The sequence below is a fragment of the Pseudochaenichthys georgianus genome, chromosome 24, assembly GCF_902827115.2.
Source record: "Pseudochaenichthys georgianus chromosome 24, fPseGeo1.2, whole genome shotgun sequence".
Classification (NCBI taxonomy): domain Eukaryota; kingdom Metazoa; phylum Chordata; class Actinopteri; order Perciformes; family Channichthyidae; genus Pseudochaenichthys; species Pseudochaenichthys georgianus.
The window spans coordinates 225,125-252,660 of NC_047526.1; the positions used below are offsets into that span (position 1 = coordinate 225,125).

At 45.6% G+C, this 27,536-nt stretch overlaps 1 protein-coding gene across 4 annotated transcripts in view; it reads left to right on the forward strand.

Moving 5' to 3' along the window:
• Positions 1–27,536, forward strand: part of enah (ENAH actin regulator) — a 135,730-nt gene that overhangs the window by 53,115 nt on the left and 55,079 nt on the right. For 3 of the 4 annotated variants that reach the window (XM_034076269.2, XM_034076271.2, XM_034076272.2), the window contains exon 1: positions 10,624–10,876. The exons of the other annotated variant lie outside the window; for it this stretch is intronic. In XM_034076269.2, the coding sequence (XP_033932160.1) occupies positions 10,863–10,876 (14 nt within the window). In that variant the 5' untranslated portion in view covers positions 10,624–10,862. Of the gene's footprint in view, positions 1–10,623; positions 10,877–27,536 lie in introns of those variants that run through there. 4 annotated transcript variants of the gene reach the window in all.

Consider the following 27,536-nt stretch of genomic DNA (forward strand, 5'->3'; position numbering starts at 1 on the left):
TCTTTTTTAAGGGAGACCTGCAGCATATAGATTCCACATGAAACATAAAACAATAAAGGACATTATACATTATATTTACAGGATACATAGTTATAGACATTTACAAGTGCCCATTGTATCAGCAAGCATTTCATTTTGCCTAGCTTTAAAAACATGCAGAGGAATGAGATTGCTCAGTTTCAATTCTTGCTGAAGATTGTTCCAAGCAAGTGGAGCTGCGCACATAAAAGCTGTCTTACCGAAGACAGTCCTTGCTCTTGGCACATCTAACAAGACTACATCATGTGACCTCAGACAATAGCTGCTTGCAACTCTGTGTGTGATCAGAGAGCAGATATAATACGGGAGTTTACCCAACAAAGCTTTATAGATAAACGTGTACCAATGACTGAGCCTCCGTACAGAGAGTGATGGTAAACCTGCCTTGGTATACAGTGTACAGTGATGTGTAAGCGCTTTACAATTTGTGACAAATCTCAGAGCACTGTGATACGCAGCATCCAATTTGCTCAGGTAATTGGCAGGTGCATTCATATAGACCAGATCCCCATAGTCCAGCACAGGTAAAAAGGTCACAGTGACTAGCCTTTTCCTGGCCTCAAGCGAGAAACAGGACTTGTTTCTGAAAAAGAAACCTAGCCTAACCCTCAGCTTTTTAAGCAGGTTATTGACATGGAGTTTAAAAGAGAGACAATCATCAAGCCAGATACCCAGGTATTTGTAACAGGCAACAACTTCAAGTTTTGTTCCTTGCGTAGTTACAATATCTAAAACAGGCTCTGGTGTCTTTTTAGCTTTTGAAAAGAGCATTACCTTGGTTTTATCCACATTTAAAAGAAGCTTTAATTCAGAGAGCTGAGTCTGAATAGTGTTAAAAACAGCCTGTAATTTAACACCAGCCTCCTTAATGGTGGGACCTGCACAGTACATCACAGTATCATCCGCATACAAATGTAAAGTAGCTTCATCCACATTATCACCTACGCTGTTAATATATATGGAGAATAAAAGTGGTCCTAAAACAGAACCTTGTGGTACACCATTAGAAATGTTTAACCATTCAGAAGACAGTCCATCAAAGTGAACACATTGGGACCTTTCAGAGAGGTAGTTCACAAACCACCCCACTGCAAGGCTGGATAGGCCAATACTGAGTAGCCTCTGCTTTAAAATGCGATGATCAACGGTGTCAAACGCTTTGGAAAGGTCAATAAACAGAGCTGCACAACTCTGCTTATTATCTAAAATAGTAGTAATGTCATTTACCACTTTCATCGTGGCAGTGATGGTGCTGTGTTTCTTTCTGAATCCTGACTGATGTTTAGACAGGATATCATTTATACATAAAAACTCCTTTACTTGTTCACTCACTAGGCATTCAAGAACCTTAGCCAGAACTGACAACTTAGAGATTGGCCTATAGTTATTTAAAATAGTTGCCTCCCCTCCTTTCAGTAAAGGCAAGACATAAGCAGACTTCCATACTTTTGGAATTGTATTTGTGCTGAGGGAGAGGTTAAAAAGAGAAGTAAGAGGTGGAGCAATAAAATCTGCAGCTATCTTTAAAAAGAAAGGTTCTACGTTGTCCGGGCCAGCCGGTTTCCTAGGATCTAACTTGGATAATGCTTCATGAACAATACCAATAGTTAAAGGAGTAAAACTGAAAGGGTTTTCCAGACCACATTGTTCAGAGTCAAGGATTGGAGCGTTCACAGGAGCCACACAGCCAAACAGAGAGCCACAAGACACAAAATGCTCATTAAAGCAATTTAGCATAGTAGCCCTGTCTGATATAATGCCAGATGCTGTGGTAAGGCACAGAGGTAGCTCATTTGGGATATCACCAGTGGAAATCGATTTTATGGCTTGCCAAAATTTCCTAGGGTTATTCAGGTTTTCTGTGGTAACCGACAAATAGTACTTTGATTTAGCACTTTTTATTTGAGATGTGAAGCTATTTCTTAGCTGCCTAAAACGTAGCCATTCTACCTCTGAGCCTGATTTCCTAGCCTTAGCCCAAGCATTATTTCTCTCATGAAGGAGACTGGACAGCTCAGCAGAAAACCAGGGATTGTTTCGTCCCTTCACTCTAAATTTACGCAGAGGTGCATGTCTATCTATAATTTTCATAAAACCAAGATAAAAATAAGACCATGCAGTTTCTACATCAGCACACACATTGATTCTACCCCAATCAAAATCAAACAGATCATGCACAAAACCCTGCTCCACAAAGTGTTTTTTGTCTCTCTTTGTGATGACACGTGGTTTAACCTTTTGGACCTTAGTGTCCCTAATTGTGGCCACAACACAGTGGTCACTCACATCATTAGCAAATACTCCCACAGATGAGTATATATGTGGAACATTTGTTAAAATTAGATCAATTAAGGAGGATTTATTTGGGCGAGTAGGACTGTCTATAATCTGGGTAAAATTCAAAGAGGTACACAGGTTTTTAAAATCCTCTGACACAGAAGTTAACCAGTCCCAATTAAAATCACCAAGCAGCACTATTTCCTTGTAGGAAAGTTGTGATAACAGTTTAGCCAAAGACGATAAAGAGTCCTTGACAGCCGAAGGAGCCCTGTAGCAGCCCACCACCATGACCTGTTGACCCGTTGTTACCTCAATATTCACGGCTAAAAATTCTAGCTGTTTACTAACAGATTTGGAAACCATATTAGTTACACAAAACTTATTTTTCACATAAATGGCAACGCCACCACCTTTTTTAGGCCGGTCAGTACGATATACACTGTAACCATTTATGTAAATGTCAGAGGCCAAAATGGATTTATCTAGCCACGTTTCTGATAAGACAATGACATCAGCATCAGTCGAATTCGCCCAAATACGGACAAAATCTAATTTAGGTAACAGACTACGCACATTTAAATGAATTAAACCTAGCCCAGATCTAGATATAAAATCAGCAGGAGTAGCTATTTGACTAATACTGCTCAGTGGACCCGGATTTGGCTGTACATTTCCTGATAGTAACAACAATAAAAATACCAAGCACCTTTTCCTCTTAATCAACACACATACATTGTCAGCTGTTCTAGAGTCACCAGTAAGTTCGCGAAAGTGAGATTAGAGTTTAAAAAACAATTCTGAAGGACCATCGTGGCAGGCATGTGAGAAAGACAAACATTTTCCGAAATGAATGTCCGCGACAGTGCAACCAGCAATTGTTTGTGCAACACCTCCGAAACTGTACAGGGGATGTCCACTGCGGGCGGCAGAACATACCCGAATCCAGTAGATTGTTCAGGACGACTAGCGATCTTCTCCTTGTCCAGCACAGCCAAGAAAAGGCACAGCAGAAACACGACACCCGCCATTCTCCCAGTCCAGCACAACAGTATCCACGCTGTTCCCGGAGCAAGGTGGAACCAGGCCTCAGCTATAGCAGCACAGCAGAGCAGAGCAGGTGGAACCAGGCCTCAGCGGGCGGCAGCACAGCAGCACAGCAGAGTAGAGAAGGTAATCCCACCGCGTTACACCGGCTATTTAATCCACTTTACATCTCCGCCGGTAGCACAGGCGCGGAGAGGAGCAGCGATACGCGGTGTGAGGAGCGGCGAGAGGAGCAGCAAGAGGAGCGGCAAGAGGAGCGGCGATACGCGGTGTGAGGAGCGGCAAGAAGGGCGGCGAGAGGAGAGCCGGGACCACACTTCCGACTCTTTATCTCTGCAAGAGTTGCTCCCTCTCGTGCTAAATCCACTCGGCGGGCAAAAGTAGGATCCCAGAAGTGATTCGCCCAGTGTGGAGTGGCTCCTGAAACCCTTCCCGACGAGCCTTTAGTGGAACTCGGGTCCGCTGTGGTGGATGAGGTTGAACGTGGCTCACATCCGGAACTCAGCAAAGGTGGATCACGTCTCAGCGCTGATGGCGTGTAACCTGTTCCTCAGGTGAGCAGCAGCGAGCAGCTGTGAACGAGCAGCGAGCAGCTGTGAACGAGCAGCGATCAGCTGTGAACGAGCAGCGAGCAGCTGTGAACGAACGAGTCCATTGGACTTATAGCGACATCATGTTTTATGGCGAGTGTGAAGCTGACCGTTGAGCGGCCCAGACCAAGCAAGGAGGCAGATGCAGAACGTCCAAAAATATAACCCGGCGTGGGCATTTATTAAAAACACGGGCACAAAGTTCACAGTCTCAATCCTGCTGTTCTCTTTGTCCACATCCTGCAGCCACAAGGATCTCACACACACACCCAGCCTCCCAACAGACAGGGCAACAGAGCCTAAATACCCACACTCCAATCATCACAACAAGACACAGGTGAGGGGGGGAGGACAACACAGGACACCAGGTGCACACAATCATCAGCCACAGACAACATATACTGTGCAATCACGCCAACAAAGTGCCCTATCACCCGGCCTGAAGCCGTCAGTCCATAGTGACGAAGCCACCTTCGTCACATTTCCTTCCCCCTCTCCCCCGGAAGCACAGTGTCTCTACAGTCTCGTGGGTCCGGAGTCTCCGTTCCTCTTCCCGAGCAAACGCTGCTCCTCTCTCGTCTCCTGCTGCCTCAACAGCCGTCGCCCCCTGGTCCGTTCCAGGCACAGCCACCCCCAGCCGCGGTTCCTCTCCTCGGTCCCTCTTCTTTCCTCCGTAATTTTCACCTCCTTACTTGGTCGAATCCCACTTCCAACACCAAATGTGAAGCTGACCGTTGAGCGGCCCAGACCAAGCAAGGAGGCAGAGGCAGAACGTCCAAAAATATAACCCGGCATGGGCATTTATTAAAAACACGGGCACAAAGTTCACAGTCTCAATCCTGCTGTTCTCTTTGTCCACATCCTGCAGCCACTAGGATCTCACACACACACCCCGCCTCCCCGCAGACAGGGCAACAGAGCCTAAATACCCACACTCCAATCATCACAACAAGACACAGGTGAGGGGGGGAGGACAACACAGGACACCAGGTGCACACAATCATCAGCCACAGACAACATATACTGTGCAATCACGCCAACAAAGTGCCCTATCACCCGGCCTGAAACCGTCAGTCCATAGTGACGAAGCCACCTTCGTCACAGCGAGGGATGCGTTTCCACGGAAACGGCATATGGTGAGATCTCAGATTTGGCGTAGAGCTGTTGAGGCATGGACCGGTGATATACAAGGGAAGATTGGGGGACGATTGGACCTTGTCCATTGGACAGCCACATCCTGTTTCATGGCTAGTTGTCTGTCGCCATGGCAACGGCATTTGAAGACACCCCATAATATGCTTAGATGCGTTGATGGCTGCATCGTTACCAAACCTGTGAAGTTCTAGGCTGTTTGGAGTATTTTCACTGAAGTTATGAGAAAACCGTGTTTAAGGCGAGCATTGTGTTGCCATGGCAACGGCATTTGAAGAAATCTAAAAACTGTCCCGAAGATGTCTTCACAGTTGGACTGTTGAAGTCTGCTACATGTCAGTTGGAGCGATGACATTATCGTATTCCATTACACAGGTGTTTATAGTTGAGCTAATGAGGTGCCTAGACTTCAAAGGCTTCATTGTTTTGAATGAGAGATGAACCTCTTACATGTGAACGTTTTGTGGAAGAACCGTAACAGATATCTGTGAAATTTCAAAACGAGAAGCATGTCAAGGAAGTTGAGTATCTGAAGTGTAATTTTTGTGTCGTTTCGGGTTAATAATGTGGCCTTTTTGGCAGTTTAACTAAAGGTGTGCGGCTGCTACCGTGAGGAAATATCTGCCTGAAATTACAATCGGCTTCAATGGAGGAATTTTGAACGTTTTTGTCACTTCATGCCCTCAAGAGGCATTTTGTTGAATTATTTTTGCTTAATTATTTGTCATTTTTCAAGCTACGATATGTTTTCCTACGTTTATCATGAAAAATTATGTCCCAGGAATGTAGGGTTTGGGAATTATGGCAGTTTAAAAAAAATATATGAAGGCAAATTTCAAGATTTCTTACCCTCTAGCTGTGACATCACATACTCTAGTTAATGTTAAAATGTGAATAAAACCTCTAAAACAAGGTCTGAACAAATGTTAATATCTCTAAAAGTAAGAATCAGATTTAAAAGTTGTTTTTAATGAATAATGTCAGAAAGATTTGTAACATTTTAAAGTTGGAATGAGGTTTCTGAGTGAAAGTATGAATGAACAGTTAGCAGTTGAATCGCATGAAGATTTGTTGAAGTCTGAAGATTTCCTCCATTGACTTCAATGTTAAAATGTGATGTATTATGGGATGTATCTCTGTGATTATGAAAGTTATGAATGAGAAAAGTAATAGCCATCGATTCCCGACCGAGCTGAACGTTTTGATGTTTGAATGGAGTTTCTGCGATGTTCAATGCGGGAGAAGAAGAGAGCCAAAATACCGGCGGAATAATAATAAAAAAATTGTCCGTAGAAGAACAGTTGGGAGTCCCAGCAGCTTCGACTGAAGCCAGTCCCCAACCCCGGGGACTTCCGGCCGGGGACTTCGGGTGGCAGTATACGCCGTGAAGTTGTTTGCGGCCTGCCAGTAAACCCAAAGCAGAAGAAGAAGAAGTGACATCAGCAGCTTCATTTGCCTAATCCTTCCCCAGGAATTTATTCCGGTGTGAACGCGATCTGAAAAAGAAAAGAAAGACATTTGGGGAAGCTGGATTAATCGGAACATGAGAGTACACAGGTATAGACAGAGAGAAGGAAGAAGTAAGATTTCCCCCGACAAACTAAGCCTATATCAGCAAAACTAGGGGCTGAATCTAATCAGCCCTAACTATATGCTTTATCAAAAAGGAAGGTCTTAAGCGCACTCTTAAAAACGGATAGGGTGTCTGCCGTCCGAACACAAACTGGAAGCTGATAACACAAATGTGGAGCTTGATAAGAAAAGGCTCTGGCTCCCATTGTACTTTTAGAGACTCTAGGAACAACCAACAACCCTGCATTCTTGGAACGCAATGCCCTAGTAGGACAGTAGGGTATAATGAGTTCTTTAAGGTAAGATGGCGCCTGCCCATTAAGGGCTTTGTAGGCGAGAAGAAGAATTTAAAATGCTATCCTGTGTGTAGGGAGCCAGTGTAAGGCAGCCAGAACAGGAGTAATGTGGTCCCTTTTCCTAACTCTGGTTAGTACACGAGCTGCAGCATTTTGAATCAGCTGAAGCGACTTGACTGACTTCTTGGTACTCCCTGATAATAAAGAGTTACAATAATCCAGCCTAGAAGTAACAAATGCATGGACTAGTTTCTCTGCATCCAAAACAAAACTGGGTGGGACTTTCGGAAACAGTTCTAAATTGGTTTAAATCCTACTTAAGGATAGAAACAACTTTGTTTCTATAGGTAAATACACATCTGAGTTGACAAATATGACATGTGGGGTTCCTCAAGGCTCCATCTTGGGGCCTCTTCTCTTTAACATCTACATGCTACCACTGGCTCAGATAATGAAGAACAACAAAATAAGTTACCATAGCTATGCAGATGACACACACATTTACGTAACAATTTCACCAGGAGACTATGCTCCAATTCAAACACTGAGTAAGTGCATTGAACAAATCAATGACTGGATGTGTCAGAACTTTCTCCAATTAAACAAAGATAAAACTAAGGTAATGGTTTTTGGAGCCAAGGCAGAACGTTTAAAAGTTAGCGCTGAGCTTCAGTCTGCAAGGTTCAAACCAACAGATAAAGCCAGAAATCTAGGTGTAGTCATGGACTCTGACCTGAGTTTCAACAGTCACATTAAAACAGTTACTAAATCAGCCTACTATCACCTAAAGAATATATCTAGGATTAAAAGACTAATGTCACAGCAGGATTTGGAAAAACTTGTCCATGCCTTTATCTTCAGTAGACTCGACTACTGCAATGGTGTCTTCACAGGTCTCACTAAAAAATCTATTAGAAAGCTGCAGCTGATTCAGAACGCCGCTGCTCGAGTCCTCACTAACACTAAGAAAGTGGATCACATCACTCCTGTTCTGAAGTCTTTACACTGGCTTCCTGTGTGTCAAAGAATAGATTTCAAAATATTGCTGCTGGTTTATAAAGCACTGAATGGTTTAGGCCCAAAATACATTACTGACCTCCTGCTAAACTATGAACCATCCAGATCTCTCAGATCTTCAGGGACTGGTCAGCATTCTGTCCCCAGAGTCAGAACTAAACATGGTAAAGCAGCGTTCAGTTATTATGCTCCAAATATCTGGAACAAACTCCCAGAAACCTGCAGGTCCGCTGCAACTCTGACTACTTTTAAATCCAGGCTGAAGACTTTTCTTTTTGTCGCTGGTTTTAATTGAACTATTCATATCTTAAACTGCACTGTAACTTTTATCCATGTATTTTTCCTTAATGTTTATTTTATTAGCTTTTCTTTTTTAATGCTTAATGTCTTTCATTATTTTTTTTTTTTTGTAAAGGCCCTGTCACACTGTCCCGAAATTGACACCCGATGGACACACGATAAAGGAAATGTTCAAATTCGGCTGTGATCGTAGCAACATCGGGCCATTCGTGAGGGCATCTAAGCCATCGTATGACCGCCGGTGGAGTTTCTCAGGCTCCGGCAGCAACTTCGTGAGCGGCAACTTCGTAAGGCACTCGTGAGGGCATCTTGTCAAATCGTGTCATCTTCGTGTTATCATCGGTGCATTCACATTCACTCTGAATGGGGGCGAATGCCCGATGGCACCGAGGATAACAAGATGCCCTCACGATGGCCTTACGAAGGGCAAAATTGACACACGAATTCAACACGAAAATGAACCTTCGCAAGGTCCTTCGGCAATTGTTTGGCATGCCAAAGATTTTGCCTCCGCTCACGAAGTTGCTGCCGGAGCCTGAGAAACTCCGCCAGCGGTCATACAATGGCTTAAGATGCCCTCACGAATGGCCCGATGTTGCTACGATCACAGCCGAATTTGAACATTTCCTTTATCGTGTGTCCATCGGGTTGTTTTATTGCACAACAAAATCATGTAAATATATTATGTAAATAACCCAATTTGTGTTCTGTGAAACTAAAAAGGATATAATATATTATTTTGAAGGACAGTTGACAGGAAATTGTTGTTGTTATGGAAACAACATTACGGAGAAAACGTAATATTTTCTACATATAAAGACGGATAAAGTAAAGAACAAAGTCTGAAGATATCAGTACAGTATCATAGTACTGTAACATAATTGTTTTTGGTACTTTCATTGCAGTTGTATGTCTTAAATGTAATGTAAATGTTGCCTTCGTGTGTGGTTCGGGGCCATCTTCGTGCGAAATTCACAATTCCATATTCGTGTATCCATCGGGTGTCAATTTCGGGAGAGTGTGACAGGGCCTTAAAGCACTTTGAATTGCCTTGCGTTGAAAAGTGCTATATAAATAAACTTGCCTTGCCTTGCATCATTTTGAGGCAAGATATGCCTGATTTTTGCAATGTTACGTAGATGGAAGTAGGCGGTCCTTGAAATTGATTTTATGTGGGCGTTAAAGAATAGATCCTGATCAAATATAACACCAAGATTCCTTACAGTCTCACTGGAGGCCACATTAATGCCATCCATAGTTAGTATATCTTTAGATCATTTGTTTCGTAGATTCTTCGGGCCAAGTACAATAACTTCAGTTTTGGTCGTGTTTAACATCAAAAAGTTTAAGGTCATCCACGTTTTTAAGTCCTTAAGGCAGTCTTGAATTTTATTTAGATGATTAATTTCATCAGACTTGATTGATAAATATAGTTGAGTATCATCTGCATAACAATGAAAGTTTACAGAATGATTCCTTATAATATGTCCTAACGGAAGCATATATAATGTGAACAAAATAGGTCCGAGCACTGAGCCCTGTGGCACTCTATGGCTAACTTTGGTTTGCGTGGAAGATTCATCGTTAACACGTACAAACTGAGAGCGTTCAGATAGATAGGACCTAAACCAGCCTAAAGCAGTTCCCTGTATGCCAACTAAGTGCTCTAGTCTTTGCAATAGGATATCATGGTCGATAGTATCAAATGCAGCACTGAGATCGAGATCATGTCTTCATCATGAGCCTGAGTCTTCATCATGAGTCTTCAGAGGGTCTCTGTGTTGTGGAGGACGTCCTGCCTCTTCCTGTGTCTAAGACGCTGTGTCTCAGTGGCTACACGACTATGATTGCACATTTTACTTCATCTTATGTATTTATAAAAATGGTATGGACACGCTATAATAACCCTATAGTTCCATCATGATTATTTTGTTACAGAAAATATTCCGAAAGTGTTTCCTCTGGCTGAATGTTCCTGCAGTTCTCCTGTTAAATGTAACACCGAAGTATCATAACTGCTAGAGCTTGATCTAAAATGTGGAAGTATTATGTTCCTGACTTTCATAATGTCTCCATTTGTTTTGGATAGTGTGTTCCCTTCTATGGTAACAGATGACATCTGTATCAGCATCTGTAAACCTCCAACAATCCTCAGCTTAATCCAGGCCAATGGCATGTGCAAGTCAGAATATCTATTTTTGGAAAGGGCAGAGAAAAGTTCCCTCCCTTATTACCCCCAACCATAGAAGCATTGCATCGCCCACACCCCCACCCAGCTGCTCCGCTTTTAGCCATTGCTCTGGTAATCATAGGGACTGTGGGCGGCTGCACAGGAGAATGAGGAGGGGGTTTCACCAGCAGGCCTTGCGCCGGGGTGGGTGCCTCATCACTGTCACTGTCTGTCTAAAGGCCAGTTACCTTCCCCCGTCCCAAAGCCAGCCAGTATAGAGCCAGCAACGCAGCTGCTCACTCAGTCAGTCTTGGAAGAAAGTGGACACTTTGGGATTCTGTCCAACTTCCAATAACATATTGTCTTCTAGGCGGAGGTGCCGGATACACCTGAGACGCCGTGATGACTCGCGACTCGTAAGTTTGAGAAGCAGTGGAGTAGCTGTATGATTTACAGATTGTAGCAGGTCACACTGCCTAATGAAAAAACCGTAATGTATTAAACACGTCTCATCACTCTCAGTTGTATTACCTCTACACTAAGCTGGACTCTGCAGCTCTGTGAAGGGCACTCTGCTGGAACTGCTGTTATATATCCACAGTGCAGCAGTACAAACATATAGATCAGCTCTTTGTGGAATTATTTTACCGTAACAGTATGTTGTGGTGGTGATTTCAGAAGCTGCTTATTTGTGTCCTTGAATGCTGTATTTGTTAGATGTAAGTGAATGAAAGTGATTCATAAAAACTTTCCCAGTCAAATGGTTATAAGAATGTGACATCCTTCAGTCTTAATATCTTTATCGGTGCATTTTGTCTCAGTTTTATGGTATGTTTAGCAGTGTTTTCTTAGTCCTCCATCGGATTTAGATGTGATGTATGTCTCAGTGCAACAGTTGTGAGTAATGCAGCTGAGTTAGCGATTAATGTTTTTAGTTCTCAGTGTGATGTCACCCTGTCACAGCTGCGATTTAGTGTTAGCAACTGTCTGTCTGTCTGTCCCATTGCCATGTTGATTGTATTTGGAAATGTTTAACTTTAATGAGTATCTCTGTCTGTATCTGGGGTATGAATAGTTTAATATCATAGGTGTAATTCATAATTCAATTGAAAACAGTAATGATTTTTATTTCTGGCCCACCTCGACTCAATGGTGGACACAGTGATGGGTTAGCATCACTGGAGCCCAATGATATCCCAATGCTTTTGACCCTATATGAATGACATGTCGGCTCTAACTAAACGTTGCAATGTTTAAACAGCGACATGTGTTTGCTATCTGGGATAGAGGTTAGTACTGACTGTTGTGTAACGTCTGCCTTTGTGAAGCCTTTTTTTCCAGTAGCCTGTAACATGAAGGTCCTTCCTCACATCTCTGTGGAGTGAATGACTTGTCAGTAAAAATGATGCTAGTGTGGTTAAGCAGAACATATTGTATTAAATGACGTGCTCACCAGGCTTGGAATTTCGTCATTTTAGGGGCAAGGCCATTTGCCTTTGGTGTCACACATTTTGTAGGGCACAAAGACCACATGCCAGGGCACAAAGGCCATTGAGGGAAACATTTGGATTTGGACCTTACAAATAAACAACTTCACTTTCTGATAAGAAAAACACACAAATGAAATAGAAAACAAATCACTTTTTTAATATCAATAATGTCAAACATTATATCATCATATAGGCCTATGTCTCCTTAGTATTACCGTATATAAAATGAAATACTCTACTTTGGATAATTAGTGTTTAGTTTGTTTTCTATCTACTACTACTCCCATTCACAAATGCGAAATCAAAAATTCTATTAATATGTAACAAATATATTCCATTTCAGAGCAGAAGAAACAGCCTTCAAGGGTCAAACTCTGACGATATGAACAAGCAATAGGTGTGTGTGTGTGATAATTTTTGTCAACTCGAGCGTCAAATTCGCGTGACGCGTTCTCGCGGTAGCCAATCAGCGGTGAGGATCTCAGCCTGACGTTGAATCAGAAAACCAAAACATCAGCCGTTAGCTGATAGCACACAGAGCTCACAGTTCCTCATATCTGTTCAGAAACTGGACAAAAGTTAAACAAGTACAAAACACAGACTGTCTGTGTAATGGGGAATACAGTCACTGTTGTATCTGTGTCTGTATCATGTTATTGTGAGTGTGGACGGGGCAGATACAATGTTAGATTAGCCTGATAGATCCGATCTGAGAAACGCATTTTGAAAGGTTTTTCGCCTGGCGTCTGTCTGCATACTTGTCAAAGCATTAATTCATGGTTTTTACTAACCGTTATCAGTATGTTGTTACTTTGCATAATTTTGAAACGTATTACAATTAAATCACGGTAAAATATGTTCATTTTGTTATAGTTGGTTTCTACCACAGTATTTACATGGATATAAGCCCCGCCCCCTCTCAAGCGCATCCTGTTTGAATAAAAGGAGTAAACACAGCTGACAGCCGCGGAAAAACTCGAGCGATTAGAGCAGGGGTGCCCACACTTTTTTGGCTGGTGAGCTACTTTTGAAATGACCAGCTCACCGAGGTCTACCAACCAAAAATAAAATCCCAAATGGCAAGGGTTGCTGAATAACACGTTTTATTTATACATGGGATAACTACAATAGGGCTGCAACAAACGACTCATTTGATAATCGATTAATCTATCGATTAATGAAACGATTAATCGATTATTCAGAATATTACTGTACGCCTTGCACAATTTCTCAAACGCTCTTATTTAGCCATCAACTTTTAGATTTAGCTTGAGGTTGTTTTAGGCATGTGGAAACTAACAATGAAGACAATAAAGATGAATACTTGATTCAAAAATACATATATTATTAAATTAACTAAACACATTTTGAACAAAATTAACATTGCTTTTTATTTAAATTAAATAAATAATATTTCACATCAAAAGAAACAACAATGTTTTAACAAATGGTATTAAATAATGTGATGACAGAACTGTAAACAGAATAGCTGAAACTTTAACATAATAAATACCTCAGTTACCTCTAATCATTAACCCATGTTTGTATCATTGAGTTAACTCCGTGTATTGCTGCTAGCATACAGAACACCTGACGTGGAGACGTTGCTCGTGGATGGGGGGCTACAGAGCTACTAGAAAGACAGTGGAACCCGGTGCATTCCTCCGTCTGGATGTGGAGCACTTTTGATAAATGTTTAGACAAACTGCTCGTGTTACCGCCCTTACATACTAAACTCTCTTGGCAACGAGCATTGTCCACCTCAAGACGGGTAACATTTAACCACACCTTGGAGCGCTTCTCTCCACCATCCCCACCGTGTGTTGCTGCATGGAGCAGCTGCGTGTGTGTAAACTGCCCCGCCCCCTCGCACACAGACGGGAGAGAGAGAGATCTCGTCTCGATTGGAAAGATCAAAAATACACCGACCACAGACGCATTTGTTTGTCTTTTTGCATGTTAGAAACGAGTTGGCGACACTAAGACTGCGAGATAATGTTTGTGTAGCAATAATACATGACCTTTCTCTTTCTCAACTCGCTACTCGGAGGGAAGTCGCTGCTATGCCTTGTGAACACTCCGATAATGCCTCTCCACGTTACCTTTCTTTGGCAGAGCGACGCTTGCTTTACAAATAAGGCAAATAACCTTTGAATGTGACATCACAACAAAATATTCTTCCTCCCATTCTGGGTGGAAGTGGTCTGTCTTTAGCTTCTGGCTCGGTCCGGCACTCATTTTGTTGTTTGTCTCTTGTTTGTCTGTTTAACTAATTTGAGTTTTCCCAGCACTTGACTGATTTTGTATCGCTTTGCATTCTGGGTTAACAGACTGGAAAGCGATAGGTCGCTTTTTCTGTCAATCAAGTAAACTCCTGAATTAAGTGGCAGGGAGGCCAAGGGAGGAGGGATCAAAACCTGTTTTGTCTATTTTAACGGAGCTGGATATTTTTTTTATGAATGACTCGCGACCTACCAGCATTGCCCCCGTACTGGGCACCTCTGGATTAGAGCAATGCGAATATTCACATCGCGTCCGGTGTGAATGCAGCATAATGCAGTTCAGAGACCAGACCACTGTTGTGACGCCTTTAAAGCAACTTCAAGATTGTATTAGTGTGAGGGGCACAAAGGCCATGGTGGCCGTAGGACGTACAATTATTTCTGGGGCATCTCGGCCAGACCGAGGGGCAACGACGGCCATGGCCGCCGTGAAATTCCTACCCTGGTGCTCACACTAGAAATAAAATAAACTTGTGTTTCAGTTGACAGACAGAAAGCAGATCCAAGCAGTTTTTTATGCTTCTTGATCTAAGATCTGACATTTCAGTTCTTCTGCAAAAGACTGGTCTTTGTCTCAGTTAAAATGAGCTGTGAGCCTCTCAGTGAGCAGGAGACATCCTGTGGGAATACTGGAAGGACAATGTGCAGCGGTCTGTACTCTGCAGTTTTGTCATTGAGGCAGTAACATGAAGCTCTGTCTGTTGTGTTTTTCTGTGCGTGTCCCCCATGTTTATAGTGACTCTTCAGGACACAGCAGTTCTCTTTGACAGACACAGATGAACTGTCATGATCACCTCTGTCTTGTTTATTATCCCATTCTATGTCAAAGTGTTGTATACTATGATCATGATTATGGTCTTTGGAACTCTTCCTCTTCCTCTCTGTTCACAGTTCAATGTTATCCAGCTTGCTTCTTTTTCATCTCCCCTGTCCCTTTGTCTTCTTTTTTCTTCTCCACCTCCTCTTCCTTAGCCCTGCTCCACCTGTCAGTTGTCCCTGCATGCTATCAGGTCAGAACAAAGTAATATGGATTTAGATTCTTCTCTTTGTATTGACCCCAAAAAAGAAACTATTTTAGGGACTGTATGTGCCACAGCTGTTTATACAATAAAGAAATCATGAAGAGCACATAAGATCATATTGACATCCAATAGCTTGGGAACAGGATCTCCCTGAGGGCTGGGTTAGCATACAGCTAACTGCATCACTTCTTCTACATTCAGCAGCTGAAGCATGATGTCGAGGAAGAAGACACTGCTTTAATATTGATGCAGTATGCTATAAATGTGACAAAACGATGGGTTATGTATTGTAACCCTAGTACACTGAACAACTATATAAATGCAACACTTTTGTTTTTGCTCCCATTTTTCATGAGATGAACTCAAAGATCTAAAACATTTTGTTTATACACAAAATAACCATTTCTCTCAAATATTGTTCACAAATCTGAAAAAATGTGTGATAGTGAGCACTTCTCCTTTGCCGAGATAATCCATCCCACCTCACAGGTGTGGCATATCAAGATGCTGATTAGACAGCATGATTATTGCACAGGTGTGCCTTAGGCTGGCCACAATAAAAGGCCACTCTGAAACGTGCAGTTTTGCTTTATTGGGGGGGTCTGGGGGGGTCCGAAAACCAGTCAGTATCTGGTGTGACCACCATTTGCCTCACGCAGTGCAACACATCTCCTTGGCATAGAGTTGATCAGGTTGTTGATTGTGGCCTGTGGAATGTTGGTCCACTCCTCTTCAATGGCTGTGCCAAGTTGCTGGATATTGGCAGGAACTGGAACACGCTGTCGTATACGCCGATCCAGAGCATCACAAATATGCTCAATGGGCGACATGTCCGGTGAGTATGCTGGCCATGCAAGAACTGGGATGTTTTCAGCCTCCAGGAATCGTGTACAGATCCTTGCAACATGGGGCCGTGCATTATCATGCTGCATCATGAGGTGATGGTCGTGGATGAATGGCACAACAATGGGCCTCAGGATCTCGTCACGGTATCTCTGTGCATTCACAATGCCATCAATAAAATGCACCTGTGTTCGTCGTCCATAACATACGCCTGCCCATACCATAACCCCACCACCACCATGGGCCACTCGATTCACAACATGGACATCAGAAAACCGCTCACCCACACGACGCCACACACGCTGTCTGCCATCTGCCCTGAACAGTGAAAACCGGGATTCATCCGTGAAGAGAACACCTCTCCAACGTGCCAGACGCCATCGAATGTGAGCATTTGCCCACTCAAGTCGGTTACGACGACAAACCGGAGTCAGGTCGAGACCCCGATGAGGACGACGAGCATGCAGATGAGCTTCCCTGAGACGGTTTCTGACAGCAGAAATTCTTTGGTTATGCAAACCCATTGTTGCAGCATCTGTCCGAGGGGCTGGCCCCCCCCGAAGCACACAAACAGCTGTTCAGTGCGCCTAATGGAAGCTGTGCGCTCCACATAACATGCCAGCGCACGTCCCGGGCAGAGGAGGTGCAGTTTACCCAGCTAGAAAAGTTTAGTTCTGAAAACATTCTGAGAATGTTACATTCATTGTTCTAGGAATGTTTTCAGCGGGAAGTTTGCTTTTGGTTCCCAGAACGTTCTTCTGAAAGGTAGGATAACGTTCTTTAAAAACATTCTTAAAATGTTTGGTGATAACATTCTTAAAATGTTTTTGATAACATTGTTAGAACATTATGCCCTACTATTCTTAAAATGTTTTCAGCTGCAAGTTAGATTTGTTTGTTTCCAGAATGTTATTATTTTAGAGAAGGATAACATGCTTTATGTTTAAAACATTATGCAAATGTTCTGTGGTAACAATTTACTAAAATATTTTTACATTATTAGAACATAAAGACATAATATTCCTTTCATTGTTCAAATGGACTGACCACGTGGTCATTAGGATGATTTTGATAGTTTACTTAACATTTGGAATTTGACTATTCACACATGTAAAAGGATTAATCGGAATCAGCTGGTGAGCGTAACATTTGTTTATTAGAAAAGGGGAGCGGCAGTGGGAAACAGTTGTTCCAGGGTGGGTGGAGAGGCCTGGCTGATCTTGAGAGTGTGGAAGGCCTTGGATTCCTCCTGGGAGAGACTGAATGAATATTGGCATGCATACATTTGTTTTTATACGTCCTATTCATTGTCTCAATACGCTCATATATCTTAAGAAAGTTATCACCAAAAATGTTTTTAAAGAAAGTTATCCTACCTTTCAGAAGAACATTCTGGGAACCGAAATAAAATGTCCCGCTGAAAACGTGTTAAGAACAGTATGGCATAATGTTCTAACAATGTTATCAAAAACATCTTAAGAAGGTTATCACCAAACATCTTAAGAAGGTTATCACCAAACATCTTAAGAAGGTTATCGCCAAACATCTTAAGAAGGTTATCACCAAACATCTTAAGAAGGTTATCACCAAACATCTTAAGAAGGTTATCACCAAACATCTTAAGAATGATTTTAAATGCCATTTTCTTAATGTCTTTCGTTTTTTGTAAAGCACTTTGAATTGCCTTGTGTTGAAAGGTGCTATATAAATAAACTTGCCTTGCCTTACCTTTCAGAAGAACATTCTGGGAACCAAAATAAAAAGTCCCGCTGAAAACATTCCTAGAACAACGAATGGTAACAAACATTTGCCACCGCAAACATGCAATATCTGCTTACAGCTTATCATGAATTACGTGCTTGTTTTTTTCAAAAGGAAAATATGGGGACCTCAGATTTTTTTTTAAACATCCTTTTCAAATAAATGCAACAAGTTTGTTTTTTAAAGCACTCTAGAAATAAATCTGACGTTGACCATGACCGTGTTAATATTTGCCATAGCAGGAACGTTTTATAAAAAGAGAATAACATCCTGAAAACATTTTCAGAATGTTTCTTGGAGAATGTTCTTCATTTGTTATCATGTAACATTGAGGGAACGTTTTATAAAGAACATCTTTAATGTGTTACCCAACAACGTCCAAAACACATCCTTAGAATGTTGCAGGCAAAACGTTCCACCACATATCACATTAAAGAAACGTTTTATAAAAAAAACTTTCTGTCATATCAGGCCTCAATAACATACTGAAAACATCCTCTGAATGTTGCAGTTAAAACGTTATCTCTTAGTTAATCTTAAACCTTATAGGAACATTATTTGAAAAAATAAACAGCCTAAAAAGGTTCTTTGAACATCAGATTAAAACATTTCTTTAAAACCTTATTAGAACCAATAGGTAACGTTAGCCAAAGTTGTGAGAACATTCCCCGCTAGCTGGGCAGCCTCCCTGCCCCCAATATGGGGTGGAAGACTAAAGCCGCCCAGCTGCCCTTGACCTGAACAAACTCCTTAAGTTCTTGGGAACAAAGGAGGGGTTCAGCCTGAGTGTCGCCCCGCTACGGTCACCCCAGATCCACGGGCAACTCGGATGCACCGACAGAGCAGTCAGGGGACACTCGCCGAAGTCAGGGCCAGCAGCAACGCTGTTTTTAATGACAGTGCCTTCAGGGAGGAGAGCTCCAGAGGCTCAAATGGTTCTGTGACCAGAGCCTCGAGCACTAACGGCAGGTCCCATTGCGGGGCGGAGGCGTGCACCGCTGGGCGTTGCCTCCTGACCCCCTGCAAAAACCGCAACATAAGCGGCTGACTGAAGGCTGATCTGCCGCCAAATCCCTCATGACAGGATGAAATGGCTGCTGCATACACTTTAACAGTGGAATAAGCCAGTCCTCTGTCCACCAGTAACTGTATGCAGGACAGAATAGAGCCCAGCGTACAAGATAAGGGCTCTAGACTTCCCTCTTAACACCATCGCTGGAATGCCAACCACTTCATCCTGTAACAGGCTGTGGTGGATCCTGCTCTTGCTGTCTGGATAACTTCGTCAGACAATCCCACCTGTCTCAGCCTGTCCCTCTCAGGAGCCAAGCCTGGAGAGGTTGGCTCAGAGAGGGTAACGCCCCTATTGTACCAGCCCCCTGAGACATGGCATTTGTGCCTCTTGGGATCTAAACGAAGGCCGGCAAACCACCTTTGCAGTAGGCGCATATGTCTGTGAACTGCCCACAGCAGGGATGCCTGTCTACTTTCTAACAGGGTGGCGCGTAGCCTGCCTGCATTGAGCACCATCCCCAGATACTGCACCTGCTGGTGAGGTATGGGATTGCTCTTCTTCCAATTGACTGCAAAACCCAACTTGGTTAGGTGTAGAATCAATTGGGCTGTTACGGTGTGTGAAGCAAGTAGGACCCAAATGCAGATTAAAGTCAAAATAATTCCTTTATTTCAAGGCTATATATACACAGACAGAACACTCACCGAGGACAAGCCAAATCACAAGACAACCCGACAAAGAGAGACAGAAAACCCAGAACTTAAATACACCCAGGACTAATCACATAAACACGAGACAGGTGAGGAGGGAGGAGAAAACATATAGGTACCAGGTGAACACAATTGGGTAATCAGAGAGGGAAACCGACAGAAAGCAAACGGGCAGGAAACGGGGGTGAACACTTTACAAAATAAAATAGGAAACCCAAAGATAGAAAAGGACACGAAAAATACAAACACAGACAAATCCTAACAGTACCCCCACCTCAAGGGACGGATCCCAGACGTCCCAAAACAAAAATCCAAAAACTCAAGCAGGGTGGGTAGAGGGGGTCCGGAGGAGGGACGCATCACTAAGCCACCAGGGTGGGAGGAGGGGGTCAGGAGGACGGGACTGAACTGACCGCCCAGGGGCACGGCAGAGGACCAGGAAGGGGTCTCGGGCAGACGGCCCGGGGGCAAGGCAGAGGACCAGGAAGGGGTCTCGGGCGGACGGCCCGGGGGTAAGGCAGAGTCCAAAAAGGGGGATTCGGGCGGACGGCCCGGGGGCAAGACAGAGTCCAAGGTGGGGACCATGGAGGGGCGAAGGCAGCGGCAGGAAAAGTCAGGGGGCCGGGCCCGAGGGCGAAGACCACTGCACTCAGGGGGCCGGGCTAGAGGGTGAAGACCAGACAGCTCCGCAGGCCGGGCAGGAAGGCGCTGACGGGACAGTGCCGGAGGCCGGGCAGGACCCGGTGTCGGAGCTGGTGGGACAGGCCTCGGCAGGATCCCCCACCGAAGTGGACCAGGACACGGGATTGGCAGGACCTCCGGCAGGAGAGCAGTCGGCGGGGCCTCCAACGGCACAGGACAAAGGGTTGGCAGGACCCCCGGCAGGAGAGCAGTCGGCGGGGCCTCCAACGGCACAGGACAAAGGGTTGGCAGGACCCCCGGCAGGAGAGCAGTCGGCGGGGCCTCCAACGGCACAGGACAAAGGGTTGGCAGGACCCCCGGCAGGAGAGCAGTCGGCGGGACCCCCAACGAGACAGGACAAGGAGCCGGCAGGACCCCCGGCAGGAGAGCAGTCGGCGGGGCTTCCAACGGCACAGGACAAAGGGTTGGCAGGACCCCCGGCAGGAGAGTAGTCGGCGGGACCTCCAACGAGACAGGACAAGGAGCTGGCAGGCCCCCCGGCAGGAGAGTAGTCTGCGGGACCTCCAACGGCACAGGACATGGGGTTGGCAGGACCCCCGGCAGAAGAGTAGTCTGCGGGACCCCCAACGGGACAGGACACAGAGTTGGCAGGACCCCCGGCAGGAGAGTAGTCGACGGGACCCCCAACAGCACAGGACATAGGGTTGGCAGGACCCCCGGCAGGAGAGTAGACAGCGGGACCTCCAACGAGACAGGACAAAGGGTTGGCAGGACCCCCGACAGGAGAGCAGTCGGCGGGGCCTCCAACGGCACAGGACAAAGGGTTGGCAGGACCCCCGGCAGGAGAGTAGTCGGCGGGACCTCCAACGAGACAGGACAAGGAGCTGGCAGGACCCCCGGCAGGAGAGTAGACGGCGGGACCTCCAACGGGACAGGACAAAGGGCCGGCAGGACCCCCGGCAGGAGAGTAGTCGGCGGGGCCTCCAACGGCACAGAACACAGGATTGGCAGGACCCCCGGCAGGAGAGCAGACGGCGGGGCCTCCAACGGCACAGGACTAAGAGTTGGCAGGACCCCCGGCAGGAGAGCAGTCGGCGGGACCACCAACGAGACAGGATAAGGAGCTGGCAGGACCCCCGGCAGGACAGCAGTCGGCTGGACCCCCAACATGACAGGACATGGAGTTGGCAGGACCCCCGGCAGAAGAGCAGTCTGCGGGACCTCCAACGGCACAGGACATGGGGTTGGCAGGACCCCCGGCAGAAGAGTAGTCTGCGGGACCTCCAACGGCACAGGACCTGGGGTTGGCAGGACCCCCGGCAGAAGAGTAGTCTGCGGGACCTCCAACAGCACTTCAGTAGGGACTTGAGATGGGACTAGAGAAGGGACTAGGAAAGTGACCTGAGGAGGGACTAGGGAAGGGACTACAGAGGGGACTAGAGGAGGGACCAGAGGAGGAACTAGAGAACGAAACTCGAGAGGAGACTCGAGAGGGGAACTAGAGAGGGGACTCGAGGAGGGACTAAAGGAGGGACTAGAGGAGGGAACTCGAGAGGGGACTAGAGGAGAGACTAGAGGAGGGACTAGAGGAGGGACTAGAGGAGGGAACTTGAGAGGGGACTCGAGAGGGGAACTAGAGAGGGGACTAAAGGAGGGACTAGAGGAGGGAACTCGAGAGTAGACTGGAGAGGGGACTCGAGAAGTGACTAGAGGAGGGACTAGAGATGGGACTAGGGAATTGACTAGAGGCGGGACTAGAGATGGAACTTGAGAGGTGACTCGAGAGGGGACTCGAGAGGGAACTGGAGATGGGACTAGAGAAGGGACTTGGGAAGGGACTTGGGAAGGGACTTGGGAAGGGACTAGAGGAGAGACTAGAGGAGAGACTAGAGGAGGAGCTCGGGAAGGGACCAGAGGAGGGACTAGAGAGGGGACTAGAGAGGTGACTAAAGGGGGGACTGGAGAAGGGACTAGGGAAGTGACTAGAGGAGGGACTTGAGAAAGGAATTGAGTAGGGACTATGGCAGCTGGGACCAGGACTGGGGCCGGAACCATGGCTGCTGGGACCGGCACTGGAGCCGGAACACGGATCCATGGCTGTGTGGGGTGGTACAGGAGCACGGTACCATGGCTATGTGGGATGGTACTGGGGCATGGAACCATGACTGCTGGGGGCTGAACTGGTTCTGGAACCCTGGCCCTTTGGGCTCGTGCTGCCAACCTGGCCTTGCGACCCCTTCCTTTAGGAGCCGTTTGGAGGCTCCGTGGACCTCCAAAGGCCAGACGAGTACCAGCGAATGGCTCCTGGACAGTAGCAAACACTGGGTGAGAAGCAGGGGCTGACGCCAGACGGACCACACCGATGCGTGTGGTGTCAAAACAGGAGTTGGGAGACCTGGGTCTGTCAGGATCGGGAAAACAAATTGTGAGGTAATCTAAAAGCCTGGCAGGTAAGAATTTCACCAAACTTTGATTCCTCAGTGTAAGGTGGACTGCTTCTGCCAGAGCAGCATCTCGCTGCTGAACCCTGACCGCTCCTATCCATTGATCAGAGCAGGTAGCCAAAGAAAAAGTAAAGTCCAATAACTCCTGCTCAAAAGGATCTGCTGGGCCCATATTTCTGGTCGGGTTGTAATGTTACGGTGTGTGAAGCAAGTAGGACCCAAATGCAGATTAAAGTCAAAATAATTCCTTTATTTCAAGGCTATATATACACAGACAGAACACTCACCGAGGACAAGCCAAATCACAAGACAACCCGACAAAGAGAGACAGAAAACCCAGAACTTAAATACACCCAGGACTAATCACATAAACACGAGACAGGTGAGGAGGGAGGAGAAAACACATAGGTACCAGGTGAACACAATTGGGTAATCAGAGAGGGAAACCGACAGAAAGCAAACAGGCAGGAAACGGGGGTGAACACTTTACAAAATAAAATAGGAAACCCAAAGATAGAAAAGGACACGAAAAATACAAACACAGACAAATCCTAACATGGGCTGTGTGAAACATTGCCCATTCCCTGGACCTGGCCATGACTATGAGGTCGTCCAGATAAAAGAAGACCCTCATGCCATGGTCGCGAAGCGGCTGAAGTGCCGTGGCCACACATTTGCTGAACGTGCGTGGGGATAGGGAGTAGCCTAACGGCAGTCTGTTGTACTCGTAGGCTATCCAATGGAAGGCAAAACGCAAATACTTTGTGTCTTGGAACAATTTCGACATGAAAGTAAGCGTCCTTCAGGTCGATGCTGGTGAACCAGTCGCCCGGCTGCACCAGCCCCATTAACTGCTTTACAGTTAACATCTGGAATTTCTTGCAGGCGATGTGCCAATTTAGGCTGCAGAGATCCAGGATGGGTCTGAATTCTCCTGTCTTCTTGGGAACCAGGAAGTACATATAATAAAGCCCATTTCCCCTGTGCTAGGGGTGCACCACAGACACCACTTGTTTTTGTAACGGGGTCTGAATCTCTGCTGAAAGACAACCTATCACCTCCTGGGATGGTAGATGTGTCTCTTTTACGCCGTTGACCAGAGGAGGGATGCTGTATAACCCAGTTTCAGCGTCCTGTCCATCCACTCTGTTAGTACACAGCTGTGTAGCAGGGATAGCACACGGCCAGCAGCGGCAGCTACACCGTGGACCAGTATCGGTCAGTTCATCTGGCCAATACAGTGGTCCGAATAATCACTCCCGTCCTGAGGCGGGGGGGTTGGGGGCGGCCTGCTGAGGGGAAATCAGAGACACGCCCAACACACCGAGATTATTGGCCGCTGCTGCCATCTGCGTACCGAGCCGAAATATTCTGTCCAAATAATTCAGCATTTCTCGGTCACGCGGCAGCGGGGGCAGAGGATTTTTCCCCTCCGCCCATCCAGCTGCCTGCAGAAGCAGATAGGCCCTGCACCCTCAAGATACCTGAGCCCTCGTTCTCAGTGGCTGTCGCCACGTCGCCTCCACACACTGCCAGATGTCTGGCAACAGGGGCGAAAGCCGGGCCGTAAAACCCCAGACAGAGGCGGCTCACCAGCTTTGGCGGTAGTGGCGGGGGGAGCGGTAACCCTACACGCTTCGCCGTGATGGCCATAACCGCTGGGAAGTCCTGACGTGCAGACCTGTGAGGCGGCCTGCCCTGGGAGCCGGAAATGGAAGCACCCGACATCGAGGAACCCTCGTCGTCTTCCTCGTCAACGAACGCGGGCCGGTTGGCCCGCCGGGATGACAAAGACGAATGGCACCGCCTCCTGCTCCTCCATCTCTACGACCTCGAGGTCCACGTGGTCGTCCGCTTCTTCCGGCGACGCATAGTAGGCCTGAAAGTGCTCCCTGCTGTGCCGGCGGCTAAGCTGTGGTAGCATCCGGCAGGCCTTACAGGAGGGAGACTGCAAGCCGTCCCAGGCATGTTCAGGCCCCAGACACTCGAAACACAGGCGGTGGGGATCGGCACCTGCGATTAGGCCGTTGCACGTAGGTGCACGTAGGATATAATATCCTTCTCACATCTAATCCTCATCCCAATACCCCTCCTCGACGACTCCTTTCCCTCACTCGCCTCCCTTCCTTGCGTCTTAGCTCCTCCTCCGTAAGATGCGAGCAAGAGACACGAGGAGGTGACGTGAGGACAGAGGAGTCCTCAGGTACTAATTGGGACGTCCTCGTTCACTCAAACGCGACTTTTAAACTATGTCTTTTAATGATCACATGTGCACAGCTGTATCCCCTCTCATCGGGCTTAACTGAATAACCCCTTAGAACCGGCCCATTTGTGGTTAAATATGTATTGAAATGAATTAATCTCTCTCTTGTTAGTCAAGGAATTCAATGTATGATGGTTGGTCCTGCTTTTGTGTTCCGTTTTGGTGTAAAATGTAGCCTACATTTAAATACAAATATAATGATAGTAATGTGAAAGCCTTTACTCTGAAAATGTGTGTCCTGTAGATCCCCACATTCACCACAAACCCACATTCAGGACTGTGAATTTTAAATAATTTAACTCCTGAATATCTTAACACAAAACAATACAAATAATTGTTATTTATCAAGATCTAGCCATTTATGAAATAGCTTTCTTAATAGCTACGTTTTAGTGACGTTCACGATCATTAAACATGACTTAAATTGTTAGTATAACCTTAAGAAATGAATTGCACATAATAATTCCCACGGAGCTGTGAGCACTTATACATTTATGTGACGCTTTTCCACTCATCTTCCAGTTGTCGGTTTTCCTCTGTTGAAATCGACCAGCTGTGAAGGTGGGGGCGGGGCTTTTATACACGAGTAGTGAAAACACTTCCGCGTAGTCTGCTCTCGTGTATCCTCCCTTTCATCTCCTCCCGCACCCCTCCTCCCTCACCCCTCCTCGACTCCTCTGTGTGCATTGCAGCTATTGGGACGTCCTTCAAAATGGCGTGTCTTGATCGATTTCCGGGTCAAGTCCCGGAGGAGGGGAAGAGAGGAGTCGAGGAGGGGTATTGGGATGAGGCTCTAGACCAGGGGTGGGGAACCTTTTTCCTCTCAAGGGCCATTTCAATGTTTACAATATCCTCAGAGGGCCGTACAAATTATTGACCTCTGCTTAAAAACACTAAAATCACAGCCCATTCATTTCATTCTGTGCAGATATCTCACCATGACTCATGCACGCGCACGGTGTGGCGTGACCACCAAAACAGAAAGATATGGACACAAAATGTGTGCAAATGTATTTAGTTTCCTATCCATGTGAACATGATTTAAGTGGGGGGGGGATCTAACCTCCTCTAGGGGGGTCCGGGGGCATGCTCCCCGGGGAAGATTTTTATTTATTTTTTTAAATGTTGAAGTTAAAAGCATCAATCTGGTGCACTTTGAGAGCAACATTAAGAGATCTATGGATACATCTCTCAACACCCATATGAAACAGAACTGTAAGCAGATTTACTTACAAATCACTCCCCTTTCAAACTGTATTCTTCTTTATTAATAACAACTTTTTTTTACTGTCATATAGTATTTTATACCTGTTAAACCTATACTTTGTTCTCTTATTTTATTCTAACTATAATGATCATATAAAGATGTGCCTTTACCTCACTGGTTGTAGAAAAATATTTGTTAGCATAGCTAGCTAACCAGATGCTAATAACAACAAAGTTATTGACTGTATGATCAGTATGACAGATGAACAGATCGCCACTGGGCTTTCAACTAAAGACACAGACACGCAGAAACTGCGGCATGTGTACGGCTCCTTATGGGTACTGCAATTTCTGAAGTGCTGGAGCGACGTTCTGGTGCTTTCCGTCAGAACTGCACCCATGTCAGTCGAGACATATACCAGGTGATGAGTGATGACACGTTAGGCTCGTGTTGTGTTCAAGGACCCTGACCTTGGCCAGGAAAAACAGGCACTCGCTTGTTTAATTTTTTTGCGGTCTAGATTTCTTACATCTTTTTCTTTTTTGCGTGTGTTTAGAAATTATCTCGAGGGCCGTACCAAATTGTCTCGCGGGCCGTATACGGCCGGGAGGCCGGAGGTTCCCCACCCCTGCTCTATTCTCACTGGGCTGGATGTTATGTTCACTTCAAATATCCTGTGCAGTGAATGATAATGGCTGCTTCTTGTAAGTGTTGATCAAATAAACAAGTCCATTTCATTGTAGTAACATGACCTAATTAACAATTACACATCAGGCACAGCAAGGGTGATGGTGTGGTGTCTTTACAGCTGAAGAACAGATGAAGGTTCAGATGTCAGCAGCCATCCTGCACCCTGTTCTGAAGTCAGTGATTTAGTGATATGCTCTGTGGATGAGCTGAGCTCAGCTGTCTGTGTGCATCAGCAGCAGTGTGTGTGTGTGTGTGTGTGTGTGTGTGTGTGTGTGTGTGTGTGTGTGTGTGTGTGTGTGTGTGTGTGTGTGTGTGTGTGTGTGTGTGTGTGTGTGTGTGTGTGTGTGTGTGTGTGTGTGTGTGTGTGTGTGTGTGTGTCCTGCCTGGAGTGAAAGGCGGGTCATCTTTATCAGAAACAGCTCCACAAACTCTCTATATTATGTGCTCGTCTCCTGGACTGAAGGGATGGCTGGCTGTGGCTGAGGTCGTTGTACTTTATGATCACATTCTGTTGAGTTTTGTGTAATGCCGTGTCATTACCCCAATGATGTGTCATTACAAAATGGCATAAATAATCTGATTGATTCTAGTAATGCTATGTTTTATGTCATATTGATATCTGACCGCAGCTATAAGAGGAACATAAGCATTGAATCACTTACATGTGTGTTTCCTACTGTATATCCAAAAGGGCCTGTTTCTTCTTC